The following is a 14,463-nucleotide window of genomic DNA, read 5'->3' on the forward strand; positions in this document are numbered from 1 at the left end:
GGACCCAGAAGGTTCGAATGATTGATTATATAGCTTCAAATTGTTATCAAAAAATCTGCTCACTAAAATTTCGCACCGTAGAGCATCTCTGGCGGGCCAGACACAACCCTGCGGCGGGCCGGACTGTGGCCCGCGGGCCGTAGGTTGGACAACCCTGGTGTACATACACACATACATGTAATGCTTCTGATACTAAACCTTCATTTTTGGAGCATCAGACACCTTCATTGAACAGTCCTTGACACTTAATATGAGAATCTCTCCTACCTGGTAAGGAATGTTCTTGAATGCCTTCGGCAAAGCCAAGAGATTGTAAGATGGTATGGTATCTCTCTTACCTTCATCGACAAACTTGACCTAAAGAATGTAAAAATAGTTAACCGATTGCGTATTTCTGAAAGATGTGCAGGTGTCGTTTTCAGAATCGCACATTTACCATTCACATACATAACTGATTACAGGGTGTATGAGAAACAAGATTTAGTTTAGAGTTACATTTCTCACAAAGTTGGTGAGACCATAATCCTTTATTTTACTATCAAATAAATTTCACAGTGAACTGCAGAGCATCAAGAAACCCAAAGCAAGTGCACTCCGGACAATTATGACAACAAAATTTCTCTTCTTTTAAAGCACACTTTTAATTCTATTCCTAATTTCTCCCTGTTTACTTAGACATTTCTCACATTATTTTATCTACTTTATTGTATCTTTACAGCTGACTGTAACCCTGTCCCTCACCAGCAACAGTCTTTCTCCATCATCGTCATCGTTCTTCACTGATTTTTCCAGAAGGACCCGATGGATTGACTTTTTGTTGTCTCTTGTTGCATACAGTTTTCCAAACACTGGTTGTGTTACTTCAGTGCACCTCTCTGGGTCACTGTACCTGTATTCAGATTATATAAAATATGGATTTCTTAAAAGTACCAAAGTCTTACCAGATCTCCATCAAAAAAGAGGGAAAAAGATACATTAATATAGCAGGATTCTTGTTACGAATATACATGACCCTTAAATCAACCGGACTGCACTACCATTTAGGATACCAGTATTAATCAACACTTACTTAACTACTGTGGTTATGAACTACTCAGTAGATTTGTATTTAAGAGAAGGTCCCCTCTCAACCCTCCCTCCCAAGGTAAAAGAAATAGAGAGAAATATAAAAACATTGCTTTGACACTTTCCTGTATATTCTTTTTATTACTACTTTTTCATTTATATTTGTCATCCAAAGTTGTCATTTTCTAAACCTACCAGAGACTAAGTTGCACATTAAGTTGCGGATTTCCTCCCAGTTGTGTGATTGGAACAGTGCCCTCCTTGACGCTGGGCTGGTATCTCATGATGCGAGCAAAGAAACTAATGGCGTCTATCACATGCATTACAAGAATCTGTCATGAAAATATTAATAATCATAATAACAATCATAAAGAAAAGTCCTAATTACTTCCTAGGTTATCACTCTCCAACTACCATATAGACCCAAAATTACTTTAACACGTAAAAGAATAAAAAACATTTAAAATTCTGTTCTTTTCTCCTTCAGTCAATTTCTGACGCTCATGTCCCTTAGTGAACAAATAGATTATTATTACTATTTGTAGTAATATTTACAACTGATGATGACAAGGTTTTAGCCATTCAGCTTAAACAAAATGTGCAAAACCTGAATGATCAGAGCCTGATAAACTCCAAAACTTACTGGTTTGGATATTTACGAGTGACGAGCTTACCTGTCTCGCCACAACCTTAGCACCCTCATTCTACCGCGCCTAGAATGTCCTGGTAACCTTTTAACACTGTGCACCCTCTGTGACCCGGCTTCACGGGTCACTGCCCATCCTTCTCATGAGACCAAAGCCCTCCAAAGTGGTCTCTGCCTTGGAGTTGAGTAGTAGTCCTCCCCGACAGAAGGGGAAGACTACCCCCTCGACTCCTGAACTAACATCGAATTCTGACGCTACTGACGGGAGGGGGAGTACTTCCCCCCAGTAGGGAGGGAGACTACCCTCTACGACCCCGTCCACGTCTGACCCCTTAACTCTAACAAGGAGGCCTAAAATAGCAGGAGATACTCTTAAGTTAGGCCCAACGCCCCGAACACTGTAGTGTAGATGTAGTGAGGAGACAGGTAAGTCACGAGACAACCGAAGTGAGAAGAACATTAGTTCATAGAGAAGGGGTTATACGACACTAAAAACCCCAGTAACTCACGGTGGAACTAGGTTACTACAAGTTACTACACGTTACTACGAGTTACTACCGGTTACTACAAGTTACTACGAGTTACTACCCGTTCCTACACGATACTACGTCAAAAAAAAAAATTTTTTTACCATGAACTCACCGATAAAATTAGGTGGCCGGGCGAGGACTCGTTCGGTGGAGGCCCTTCCTTTTTTTCTCAGGTCTCTTGGCCTGTACAGGAAGGTGTATAGTCAGGTCAGTGCGACCGCTCCTCCGTCCGGCTGCGTCCCACCCCCCTCGGGGGAGGGAGGCGGGAATGGAGACAGGTAAGCTCGTCACTCGTAAATATCCAAACCAGTAAGTTTTGGAGTATTTACTTCGCTCCTCGCTTACCTGTCTCGCCACAACCTTAGCACCGAGTGGCACTGCCCGATGGTGGGAGGCCCGAGGGGTGGGACCTAATACCCGCCGGACCTCGCATCACCGCGCTACAAAACTCCGTCTCAGCCTGTAGAGAGTCCGAAAGGTAGCAGGTAACAAATGTTGTTGGCGTTCGCCAGGCTGCTGCCTTGAGAATGTCCTCCACTGGGACTCCCGCAAAAAGGGCTGTTGAGGCCGCTACTCCCCTGATGTCGTGGGCTCTCGGTGTAATTGTGCCGGTTGTAAACGGGCGGATGATTTCCGCCAGCCATCGGGAAATGGTGTCTTTGGACGCCGCTGAATAAGGTGCTCTCGGTAAGATGAACAAGGTCGTGGTTGTTCCTCTAAGGTGTTGGGTCTTGTTTAGATACCATTTGAGAGCTCGGACTGGGCACCACAGTTTATCCTCTGCGATTGAAGAGAGGGATTTTATTTCGGGGATAAAAATGTCCCCCGGCAGGAAGGATAGGACCTGGTTTTTGGCTAGGAAGGCCGGATCGGGGACCATTCTTACCCCGTGGTTCTCGAACCTGATATGGTTCTGTTTGGTGGAGGGAGCGTGGAGACAGCTTCTTCTTCTTGCTGACGCCAGAGCGATCAGAAATAGCGTTTTCTTTGTAAGAGATGCCAGCGAGGCTGAGGCCATGGGTTCGTACGGCGGTTTGGTGAGTGTTTGCAGCGCTGCTGACAAACTCCACGAGGGCGCGAGTCGCCTGATTCGGGGGCGCCTGTTCGCCATCCCCCTGATGAGCTGGGAGATGTCCCTGTTGCTGCCTGGGGTGGACCCATCTGCAAACCCACGATGTATAACGGTAATTGCCGACCTGTAGTTCTTGATGGTCGACACTTGCTTGCCTTCCTCGAAGAGGGAGTGAAGGAAGTCTACCACCTGTGCCAAAGAGGTTTCGGATGGCAGTACCTGTCTGTTGTGGCACCATTCCCCGAACTTGCGTAGTCGGGAATCGTAAGTAGCAACGGTTGTTGCCCTCCTGGCGTCGGCCGCGATCGCGGCAGCCGCTTCCGAAAAGCCCCTCTGTCGAAGGGAAGTCCTGACAACTTCCACGCAACTAGTTGTAGCCCTTTGATGTCTGGGTGGATGAGGGTCCCCCGTCTTTGGGACAGCAGATGGGGCGTGTCCGGTAGGATCGCTGGGGTGTCCATTAGAAGTTGTAGGAGCTCCCCGAACCATGGTCTGCGGGGCCAGAAGGGGGCTATCAGTATGACTCTTCCTCTGGAGTGGCGGATCTTTCTCAGGACCTGGCCGATCATGCAGAGCGGCGGGAAGGCGTAAGCTTCCAGATTGTTCCATGGGAAGGGCATGGCGTCAATGTGGTGCGCCCTGGGGTGGAATTGTCTGGAGCAAAAGATCTGGAGTTTGGTGTTCTCCGCCGTCGCAAACAGGTCCACCATTGGTTTGCCGAAGATTTCGAAGATCCTGTTGCATGTTTTCTGGGACAGTGCCCACTCGTTTGGGTCCATCTGTCCTCTGGATAGAGCATCGGCCATCACATTTAGTTTTCCGGCGATGTGGGACGCCCGTAATGTCATTCCGGAGTCCTTGGCTGTCATCAGGACTTCCCAGGTCAGTTGGCATAACCTCTCGGAGTGAGTGCCCCCCTGCCTGTTTATGTACGCTACCACGGTGGTACTGTCCGTGAAGACGGTGGTTACTGTATTTTTCAGGTGTTCGTGGAACGACTCTAGGGCCCGTTTGACAGCCAACATCTCTAGTGAGTTGATGTGCCATGACATTTCTGCTGTGGACCACGTCCCCCAGGCTGTCAAGTTCTTCCAGTGGGCTCCCCACCCTGTCAATGAGGCGTCCGTCGTGACCGATGTGTTTGGCAAACTGGTGGTGAAGGGGACCCCTTGGTCCCAATTGCCTGTGTCGTGCCACCATTGTAGATGGGGGGTGATGTCTTCCGATCGGCAGATCGGCGCTGTCTGGTCCAGGGTTAGTAGGTTGGCCGTTTTCCGCAGGTGGAGTTGCAGCGGACGCATGCGTAGTCTGCATAATGTCACCACGTCGACCAGGCTGGACATTAGCCCCAGGGCTCGGAGCCACGTTCCTGTGGGTGACTCTTGTGACGATATGATCTGGGCTGTGGCCGCTCTGACTGCCTCTATCCTTTGTTCTGAGGGACTGGCTATGCCTGTGGTGAGGTCTAGTCTGGCCCCCAGGAACTGGATCGTCTGTGTTGGTGTTAGCTGGGATTTTGTTTGATTGATTATCCAACCCAGTTCCTGAAGGGTCTGCACCGTTTTCTGTACGTTGTGTGCCACGCTGGACTTCGACTCTCCTACTGTGAGCCAGTCGTCGAGGTAGGCGTACAGCGTTACTCCTTGTTTCCTGAGGTAGGCGATTGCCGTTCCTGCCACTCTTGTGAAGACTCTTGGTGCCGTAGACAGGCCGAACGGGAGTGACCTGAATGTAAATCTCCTTCCGGCGTATTGGAAGGCTAGGTACCGCTGGTGACGTGGATGTATTGGTATATGTAAGTAGGCGTCCTGTAGGTCTACGCTTGCCGCCCACATGCCCTTTCTGAGCAGGGGTAGGATTAAATTTAGGGTCTCCATACGGAAACGTTTTGGTTCTACGTAATTTTTGTTGAGGGGTTTTAGGTTCAAGATCGGGCGCCAAGACCCGTCCCGTTTTTGTGTTAGAAACAGGGAGGAGCGGAAGAGGGGTCCCGCCTCTCCCGACACCTCTACAATTGCCCGCTTCGCCAGCAAGGCTGATACTTCCCCTTCTAGTGCTGCTTGTTGGACGGGGTCGGTGGGTATTGGAGTAGGTCTTCCCCCCTCCCCGGAGGGCGGGGCGGAGGTGAACTCTATCTTGTACCCTTGTGAGATCGTCTCCAATACCCACTTGTCCCCGCCCAAAATGTCCCATTGCTGGGTGAAAAGTGACAGTCTCCCCCCCACCTGCGGCGTTGCCGTGGTGAGGTGGGCACCCCTAGGGCCGGGCGGCAAACGGTGGTCTAGTGGAGGAGCGGTCGCCGTCCCGTCGGGTCGTCGCCGGGCTTCTGCCTGAGCCTCGTGTTCCCCACGGGCGAGGTGGTCGGCTAGTTGTTCCTCTTGATCTGCCCCGTGGGGTACCTCTCATGGGTGTCCTGAGGGACGTTCCTCTGCCTCCTCTGGTTGGTCTAGATTCTCTTAGGCGGTGCGGTCTTGACCTGAATCTCTCAGAGGAGCGGAATTCCGATTTGGCTAATGTCTCTCTGCGTGAGACTTCCTCCTGGAGTTTTTGTTGGAAGCTACCAGCGAAGAGGTCGTCTCCCAAGGAGGGCAGGGCTAGCATTCTCTCCTTAGCTTCCACGGACGGCCAGCGGATGGAGGAGATGACGTTTTCCCTCCTGGCCTTGACTGAACGTATAGCGACTCTAGCAAACTGGTCGAAGGCCAGTCTCACAAGCGGTCCGAGGAGTAGTAAAAGTTGGCCTGCCTCGTTTCTGGACACGTAGGTATCGTCCTGTGGAAGTTGTTGGTGATATCTCATCAGCACCACGGTCAGCATGAGAACAGAAGTAAACTTCATTCCGGAGCGTGCGGCCAGGTCGACATCAACTAGGAGCTCCTCTAGCTTCTTCTGGCTAGGATTTTTGAAGATGTGTGAGGAGGAAGAGCCCTGCTCGGACCTTAGCTTTTCTCTAGCCTCCTGCGGTATGGTCGGGCATTTGAAAAGGGTTTTCCATGCTTCGTCTGGGACCCTGATGGCTCGTTCCGCTTTTGCCGGGAACGCGGTCCATCTCTTTTTGTCCGCGATAGCCTCGAACCTGTCATAACAGGAGGCGTCGACTGGAATGGTAGATTTCGGACGGGTAGAGGTCTCCCCTGTGGCTGTGAGTTTGGAAACTCGGGTCGGTTTAGTTGTCACTTCGGGAGTGTCTTCGAACCCAAGGTGTTTGCGGAAGATTTCTGCCACCCGCGTGGTTAGTTCCGGGGGTAAACTGCCTCCCGCCGTGGGAGCTTCCTCTTCCTCGAAGATGCCTGGGAACTCCTCTTCCAAAGGGTCGAACTCCGGGGGGACGTCAGAGTTGTCCTCCAGACCCGATAGATTTACGGAGGCTCTGCAGTCCAGAGTGTCCTCTCCGAGGGTGACTGCCTCCGGTTCCAGGGGGGGTTCCGGGACCGTAGTGGTCGTTGTAGCCGCTTTTTGGCTCCCGGCTTCTGTTTCTGCCTCGGCTCTCTGTTGTTCTCTCTCGAGGAGCGGCTTTAGGAGACCTGTCAATTGGGCTAGCCACGAGGGCTCTTCCTCGTGACGCTGTTTGTGTGGTCGATACCTCCTCTTAGCCCTACGGTATCCATCATCGGAGGAGTCGGAAGACTGGTCTGATGCTGGCGACCATCCCCTCCTGGTACCTCGTCTGGGGGATCGGGACCGTGATCGGGTGCGGTCCCGTCTGGCCGGGTTGCGTGAGGGATTCCTTCCTCTGCTCTCTCGGTCGGGGATCCCAGCTGGGGATCGTGATGGCTGTGGTTCTCGGTCCCCGCTCCGGGACCGGCTCTGGTTGGACAGCGATCCTCCGGCCTCTGGCTCTCTGCTGTGCGCCCCGGAAGGAGCTCGAGTTGGGCTTGTCGGTGCCCGTGGCACCTGCCTCTCCGGCGGGTTATTTCTCTGCGACCCAGATTGGGAAGCCTTCTCGGTGCCGGCGAGGCCGGACTTTTTCTTGGGCACTTTTCTCTTGGCCGGAGCCTTGCCCTTGTCTTTGCCTTTCCCCTTGGTCATGACTGATCCGGACGTCGCCGGGACCGTGGGAGGCATTTTCTCTCTCTCTTTCTCTCTTTCTCTCTCTCCTTCTCTTTCTCTCTCTTTCCCTTTCTCTCCTTCTTCCTCGGCCCCTACTGGGCCCCTCTCCAACACCTCTCCTTCTTCTTCCTCTCCTAACTGTGCTCGGTCTCCCGTTGTTCGGGACCCACTGGGGTTGGGGAGCAGGTCGAGTTTATCCTGAAGTTTGCTTCTCTGGCCTGCTAGCCAGGTATCAATGTCTAGCCATTGGTTGGGGGTGAAGTTGATACACACTAGGCAGGGGTCCCTCCTCGTGCACGTACGGCACTTGGGACAGAGATCGTGCTCATCCCAGGCCCTCCCTGGCCGGAACATAGAGCAGTTAACGCACTTCAACTGGCTTCTGGACATGACTGAAAAACCCCGGTTAAGGAAGAAGAATCTAACAAAACGATAGGAGAGGGAAGCTAAAAGGGGGAAGAGAAGCAATAAGATCTGTGGGAAAACACACTAGGCTTAACACCGTGCCTCGGCTAGAGGCCCGCGGCTTACAATGGTAACAATTAGGCCTAAGCCGACCCACAAAGTCTAACTAACTAGCAAGTTAACGAAGGGCAGGGAGGAGAGAAGACAACGAATTAACGAAAATAACGAATAATGAAGGCAGGAGAATTAAAGTGAACAACAAAATTGAACAACTAAACAGTGGGTGAGGGAAAAGCGTGATAGCGTGTGTAGCCTAAAAAGGCGGGAACTAGCGTAACTACGGTAAACAAATCGCAGAACTGCTACCCACGCAAGTTTTCTGCACAGAAAAAACGGCGCGAGCGCCGCTAACAAAAACCAGCCCTAAAAAACCTCCCAAGAATAGGAAAAGGATACTTATCGGGCTGCAACGGTTAGAATGCTTCAGCAAACAGTAGGTGGAAAAAAATTCCGATTCTAGGAACCAAAATTGGACAGAAATCGATGGAATAATATCCGCTCGAAAATAACGATGTAGACGCTTTGGTTGGTAGAATGAGAAGGATGGGCAGTGACCCGTGAAGCCGGGTCACAGAGGGTGCACAGTGTTAAAAGGTTACCAGGACATTCTAGGCGCGGTAGAATGAGGGTGCTAAGGTTGTGGCGAGACAGGTAAGCGAGGAGCGAAGTAAATTTAGACAGACAAATACACTGACCATACCATAGAACACAGAAAATACTCAAACCACATGCCCCAGTACATCTTATTACCTGCCATGTGCACACACATCAGTTTGCATGCAGTGTATCATATTATAAAGTAGATAACAACTTGATGGTGAAATAAGGAGATTGTGTGTGTTTGTGTTATAGTCAGTATGAAAAGATGATTAAGACTGATGGAATAACTATCAGTGATTGCAAGTTTGTAAACAGACTGCATAAATACTTGTTTGGTTTATAAATGTCTGTTTTGTCATTGACCTTGACTTGACCTCTCTGTGGCAGGGTCATGTAGTGAGGATTGACCCCAGGCATATCCTCTCTTGGAATGATAAGATGTCTGCCTGCACAGCTGGCATCTTGCCTGACATAGAACGAAAATTGAAAAAAGAAATTAGCCAACCATAACATATTTCCGTCACTACTCTTAACAGGAAATCTCATAGTTACTTCACTGCATGAATTATCTAGTTATAAGATATTTATTCCTCATTATGTATCATCACTGTTTATACTTATAGCTCTATTGCATACATATTTTCAATCACATCAGAATATTATCTTTCTTCTGGAGGGCAATGGATAAAACATCCTTGTTTTTACCATCATTTCAAACAAGTGCTTTACCTTTACCATTTCTGGGAAACAATGAGGTCCATATAATATTGTAAACTAATACCATTCCTGGTGATATTGTTGTAGACTAAGTGAATAGATTACATTTCTGGGTACCTTAAATTTCTTTTGACAGTCAGGTAAGATTGCACTGCGCCAGATTGTGAAGAATATATTGCAAAATACAGTTTTTGAAAGATCGGAGAGTTGTGCAGATGAGAGTGGATAACATCATGAAACTGGAAAGGCACCCAAAGATTACCTCATATTGTACTTATACCATATGGTACTTATACCATATGGTACTCATACCATAGCAGCATGAACCCAGTCAGAATTTGTTTAAACAGCAATTACATATGTTCCTCACCTGCAGAACCCAAACGATTTTATAAAATGACAAAGTGGCCTGGTAGAGTGTCGTTCTTCCCGATACTAGGATCAAATAATTTAAAATATATATATCAATAACCTTAAATATCAATGAAATTGTGATGTCAAATTACACACCTAGCAGGCAGTTTGTCTGTCATGAAACATTAACATATAAAAACAAAGATAAAGAAATGGGAGGGGAAAGGATGAAGAAAGAAAGATGATACTTCTTGTGCAATATGACTAAGTACGAAGCACTGAGCAGACTCTCTCTCTTTCAAGAATAGTCACTCACCATCAATGAAGAAAGAAAGAAAGATGATACTTCTTATGCAATATGACTAAGTACAAATCACTGAGCAGACTCTCTCTCTCTCAAGAATAGTCACTCACCATCAATGAAGAAAGAAAGAAAGATGATACTTCTTGTGCAATATGACTAAGTACAAATCACTGAGCAGACTCTCTCTCAAGAATAGTCACTCACCATCAATGAAGAAAGAAAGATGATACTTCTTATGCAATATGACTAAGTACAAATCACTGAGCAGACTCTCTCTCTCTCTTTCAAGAATAGTCACACACCATCAATGAAGAAAGAAAGAAAGATGATACTTCTTGTGCAATACGACTAAGTACGAAGCACTGAGCAGACTCTCTCTCTTTCAAGAATAGTCACTCACCATCAATGAAGAAAGAAAGATGATACTTCTTATGCAATACGACTAAGAACAAATCACTGAGCAGACTCTCTCTCTCTCTTTCAAGAATAGTCACACACAATCAATGAAGAAAGAAAGAAAATGATACTTCTTGTGTAATACGACTAAGTACAAAGCACTGAGCAGACTCTCTCTCTCAAGAATAGTCACTCACCATCAATGAAGAAAGAAAGATGATACTTCTTATGCAATACGACTAAATACAAATCACTGAGCAGACTTTCTCTCTTTCAAGAATAGTCACTCACCATCAATGAAGAAAGAAAGATGATACTTCTTATGCAATACGACTAAGTACGAAGCACTGAGCAGACTCTCTCTCTTTCAAGAATAGTCACTCACCATCAATGAAGAAAGAAAGAAAATGATACTTCTTATGCAATACGACTAAGTACAAATCACTGAGCAGACTCCCTCTCTCTTTCAAGAATAGTCACACATCATCAATGAAGAAAGAAAGAAAATGATACTTCTTGTGTAATACGACTAAGTACAAAGCACTGAGCAGACTCTCTCTCTCAAGAATAGTCACTCACCATCAATGAAGAAAGAAAGATGATACTTCTTATGCAGTACGACTAAATACAAATCACTGAGCAGACTTTCTCTCTCTCTCAAGAATAGTCACACACCATCAATGAAGAAAGAAAGAAAATGATACTTCTTATGCAATACAACTAAGTATAAATCACTGAGCAGACTCTCTCTCTTTCAAGAATAGTCACACACCATCAATGAAGAAAGAAAGATGATACTTCTTATGCAATACGACTAAGTACAAATCACTGAGCAGACTCTCTCTCTTTCAAGAATAGTCACTCACCATCAATGAAGAAAGAAAGAAAATGATACTTCTTGTGTAATACGACTAAGTAAGAAGCACTGAGCAGATTCTCTCTCTCAAGAATAGTCACTCACCATCAATGAATAAAGAAGGATGATACTTCTTATGCAATACGACTAAATACAAATCACTGAGCAGACTCTCTCTCTCTCTCAAGAATAGTCACACACCATCAATGAAGAAAGAAAGATGATACTTCTTATGCAATACGACTAAGTACAAAGCACTGAGCAGACTCTCTCTCTCAAGAATAGTCACACACCATCAATGAAGAAAGAAAGAAAATGATACTTCTTATGTAATACGACTAAATACAAATCACTGGGCAGACTCTCTCTCTCTCTTCAAAGAATAGTCACACACCATCAATGAAGAAAGAAAGAAAATGATACTTCTTATGCAATACGACTAAATACAAATCACTGAGCAGACTCTCTCTCTCAAGAATAGTCACTCACCATCAATGAAGAAAGAAAGATGATACTTCTTATGCAATATGACTAAATACAAATCACTGAGCAGACTTTCTCTCTTTCAAGAATAGTCACACACCATCAATGAAGAAAGAAAGAAAGATGATACTTCTTATGCAATACGACTAAATACAAATCACTGAGCAGACTCTCTCTCTCAAGAATAGTCACACACCATCAATGAAGAAAGAAAGAAAGATGATACTTCTTATGCAATACGACTAAGTACGAAGCACTGAGCAGACTCTCTCTCTCAAGAATAGTCACACACCATCAATGAAGAAAGAAAGAAAGATGATACTTCTTATGCAATACGACTAAGTACAAATCACTGAGCAGACTTTCTCTCTCTCTCAAGAATAGTCACACACCATCAATGAAGAAAGAAAGCAAGATGATACTTCTTGTGCAATACGACTAAGTACAAATCACTGAGCAGACTCTCTCTCTTTCAAGAATAGTCACACACCATCAATGAAGAAAGAAAGAAAGATGATACTTCTTATGCAGTACGACTAAGTACAAATCACTGAGCAGACTTTCTCTCTCTCTCTCAAGAATAGTCACACACCATCAATGAAGAAAGAAAGCAAGATGATACTTCTTGTGCAATACGACTAAGTACAAATCATTGAGCAGACTCTCTCTCTTTCAAGAATAGTCACACACCATCAATGAAGAAAGAAAGAAAGATGATACTTCTTATGCAATACGACTAAGTACAAATCACTGAGCAGACTCTCTCTCTTTCAAGAATAGTCACACACCATCAATGAAGAAAGAGAGATGATACTTCTTATGCAATACGACTAAATACAAATCACTGAGCAGACTCTCTCTCTCTTTCAAGAATAGTCACACACCATCAATGAAGAAAGAAAGAAAGATGATACTTCTTATGCAATACGACTAAGTTCAAATCACTGAGCAGACTCTCTGTCTTTCAAGAATAGTCACTCACCATCAATGAAGAAAGAAAGATGATACTTCTTATGCAATACGACTAAATACAAATCACTGAGCAGACTCTCTCTCTCTCAAGAATAGTCACACACCATCAATGAAGAAAGAAAGATGATACTTCTTATGCAATACGACTAAGTACAAATCACTGAGCAGACTCTCTCTCTCTCAAGAATAGTCACTCACCATCAATGAAGAAAGAAAAATGATACTTCTTATGCAATACGACTAAGTACAAATCACTGAGCAGACTCTCTCTCTTTCAAGAATAGTCACTCACCATCAATGAAGAAAGAAAGATGATACTTCTTATGCAATACGACTAAGTACAAATCACTGAGCAGACTCTCTCTCTTTCTAGAATAGTCACACACCATCAATGAAAAAAGAAAGAAAGATGATACTTCTTATGCAATACGACTAAGTACAAATCACTGAGCAGACTCTCTCTCTCTCTCTCTCTCAAGAATAGTCACACACCATCAATGAAGAAAGAAAGAAAAATGATACTTCTTATGCAATCCGACTAAGTAAGAAGCAGACTCTCTCTCTCTCAAGAATAGTCACTCACCATCAATGAAGAAAGAAAGATGATACTTCTTGTGCAATACGACTAAGTACAAATCACTGAGCAGACTCTCTCTCTCTCTCTCAAGAATAGTCACACACCATCAATGAAGAAAGAAAGAAAAATGATACTTCTTATGCAATACGACTAAGTAAGAAGCAGACTCTCTCTCTCTCAAGAATAGTCACTCACCATCAATGAAGAAAGAAAGATGATACTTCTTGTGCAATACGACTAAGTACAAATCACTGAGCAGACTCTCTCTCTCTCTCTCAAGAATAGTCACACACCATCAATGAAGAAAGAAAGAAAAATGATACTTCTTATGCAATACGACTAAGTAAGAAGCAGACTCTCTCTCTCTCAAGAATAGTCACTCACCATCAATGAAGAAAGAAAGATGATACTTCTTGTGCAATACGACTAAGTACAAATCACTGAGCAGACTCTCTCTCTTTCAAGAATAGTCACTCACCATCAATGAAGAAAGAAAGAAAGATGATACTTCTTATGCAATATGACTAAGTACAAATCACTGAGCAGACTCTCTCTCTCAAGAATAGTCACTCACCATCAATGAAGAAAGAAAGAAAGATGATACTTCTTATGCAATACGACTAAGTACAAATCACTGAGCAGACTCTCTCTCTTTCAAGAATAGTCACTCACCATCAATGAAGAAAGAAAAATGATACTTCTTATGCAATACGACTAAGTACAAATCACTGAGCAGACTCTCTCTCTTTCAAGAATAGTCACTCACCATCAATGAAGAAAGAAAGAAAGAAAGATGATACTTCTTATGCAATACGACTAAGTACAAATCACTGAGCAGACTCTCTCTCTTTCTAGAATAGTCACACACCATCAATGAAGAAAGAAAGAAAGATGATACTTCTTATGCAATACGACTAAGTAAAAATCACTGAGCAGACTCTCTCTCTTTCAAGAATAGTCACACACCATCAATGAAGAAAGAAAGATGATACTTCTTATGCAATACGACTAAATACAAATCACTGAACAGACTCTCTCTCTTTCAAGAATAGTCACACACCATCAATGAAGAAAGAAAGAAAGATGATACTTCTTATGCAATACGACTAAGTTCAAATCACTGAGCAGACTCTCTCTCTTTCTAGAATAGTCACACACCATCAATGAAGAAAGAAAGATGATACTTCTTATGCAATACGACTAAATACAAATCACTGAGCAGACTCTCTCTCTCTCTCAAGAATAGTCACACACCATCAATGAAGAAAGAAAGATGATACTTCTTATGCAATACGACTAAGTACAAATCACTGAGCAGACTCTCTCTCTCTCAAGAATAGTCACTCACCATCAATGAAGAAAGAAAAATGATACTT

At 44.9% G+C, this 14,463-nt stretch overlaps 2 protein-coding genes across 4 annotated transcripts in view; both read right to left on the reverse strand.

Annotated features, from left to right (window-relative positions):
* The window catches only part of LOC139965848 (putative ATP-dependent RNA helicase TDRD12), a 132,160-nt gene that overhangs the window by 38,773 nt on the left and 78,924 nt on the right, over positions 1-14,463 (reverse strand). For all 3 annotated transcript variants that reach the window (XM_071968627.1, XM_071968628.1, XM_071968626.1), the window contains exons 20-24: positions 9,516-9,580; positions 8,792-8,894; positions 1,261-1,397; positions 742-889; positions 268-357 (exon numbers count right to left, since the gene is read on the reverse strand). In XM_071968627.1, coding sequence (XP_071824728.1) covers positions 268-357; positions 742-889; positions 1,261-1,397; positions 8,792-8,894; positions 9,516-9,580 — 543 coding nt within the window. The remainder of the gene's footprint in view (positions 1-267; positions 358-741; positions 890-1,260; positions 1,398-8,791; positions 8,895-9,515; positions 9,581-14,463) is intronic.
* LOC139964554 (uncharacterized) lies at positions 5,570-8,510 on the reverse strand. The gene is made up of 2 exons (XM_071966230.1): positions 8,225-8,510; positions 5,570-7,755 (listed from the first exon to the last, which is right to left on the reverse strand). The coding sequence occupies exon 2, from the start codon at positions 7,751-7,753 to the stop codon at positions 5,570-5,572; it is 2,184 nt and encodes a 727-aa protein (XP_071822331.1). The 5' UTR covers positions 7,754-7,755; positions 8,225-8,510.

This window comes from Apostichopus japonicus, chromosome 3 (genome assembly GCF_037975245.1).
Source record: "Apostichopus japonicus isolate 1M-3 chromosome 3, ASM3797524v1, whole genome shotgun sequence".
In the NCBI taxonomy this organism is placed as follows: Eukaryota; Metazoa; Echinodermata; class Holothuroidea; order Aspidochirotida; family Stichopodidae; genus Apostichopus; species Apostichopus japonicus.

Bases quoted from the DNA above. Each gene is read 5' to 3' on its own strand.
- LOC139964554 (XM_071966230.1), bottom strand. From the start codon at position 7,753: ATGTCCAGAAGCCAGTTGAAGTGCGTTAACTGCTCTATGTTCCGGCCA.